General features: G+C 38.6%; 1 protein-coding gene across 1 annotated transcript in view; it reads left to right on the plus strand.

Annotated features, from left to right (window-relative positions):
* The window catches only part of LOC110453539 (zinc finger protein 239-like), an 8039-nt gene extending 7066 nt beyond the window's left edge, over window positions 1–973 (plus strand). The window contains exons 4-6 of the mRNA XM_021502516.1: window positions 43–120; window positions 425–698; window positions 937–973. Coding sequence (XP_021358191.1) covers window positions 43–120; window positions 425–633 — 287 coding nt within the window. The 3' untranslated portion in view covers window positions 634–698; window positions 937–973. The remainder of the gene's footprint in view (window positions 1–42; window positions 121–424; window positions 699–936) is intronic.
* Window positions 974–980: the final 7 nt, after the last annotated feature.

The following is a 980-nucleotide window of genomic DNA, read 5'->3' on the forward strand; positions in this document are numbered from 1 at the left end:
CTGTATCATCTAGCTTGCAGATACACAGACGAGTTCATACAGGAGAGAAGCCATACAAGTGTGATATCTGTAGTAAGGAGTTCTCTGTATCATCTAGCTTACAGAGACACAGACGAGTACATACTAAAGAACACCTTTACAAGTGTGAGTTATGTACTAAGGGGTTTCCCCGACAAGATTATCTGCTCAGACATCAAAAGACACATACAGGGGAGAGCCCATACAAGTGTGATATCTGTAGTAAGGAATTTTCTCAATCATCTTACTTACAGACACACAGACGAGTACATACTAAAGAACACCTTTACAAGTGTGAGTTATGTACTAAGGGGTTTCCCCGACAAGATCATCTGCGCAGTCATCAAAAGACACATANGTAAGGAATTTTCTCTATCATCTAACTTACAGAGACACAGACGAGTACATACAGGAGAGAAGCCATACAAGTGTGATATCTGTAGTAAGGAATTTTCTCAATCATCTTACTTACAGACACACAGACAAGTACATACTGGAGAGAAGCCATACAAGTGTGATATCTGTAGTAAGGGTTTTTCTCAATCATCTAACTTACAGACCCACAGACGGGTACATACAGGAGAGAAGCCATACAAGTGTAATATCTTAAGTTAAGAATTTTCTCAATCATCTTACTTACAGACACACAGACGAGTACATACAGGAGAGAAGCCATACAAGTGTAATATCTTAAGTTAAGAAATTTCTCAATCATCTTACTTACAGACACACAGACAAGTACATACTGGAGAGAAGCCATACAAGTGTGATGTCTGTAGTAAGGAATTTAGTCAATCGTCTCAGCTACGGAAAAATATCAGGATACATACAGGAGAAGTCATACCAGTGTGATATCTTAAGTAAGAAGTTTAGTCACTCATCTGACCTACGAACACATCACAGCTAGGATACATATAGGAGAGAAGCCATACAAGTGTGATATCTGTAGTAAAGAACTTTCT

Source organism: Mizuhopecten yessoensis, unplaced genomic scaffold (genome assembly GCF_002113885.1).
Source record: "Mizuhopecten yessoensis strain PY_sf001 unplaced genomic scaffold, ASM211388v2 scaffold7443, whole genome shotgun sequence".
Classification (NCBI taxonomy): Eukaryota; Metazoa; Mollusca; class Bivalvia; order Pectinida; family Pectinidae; genus Mizuhopecten; species Mizuhopecten yessoensis.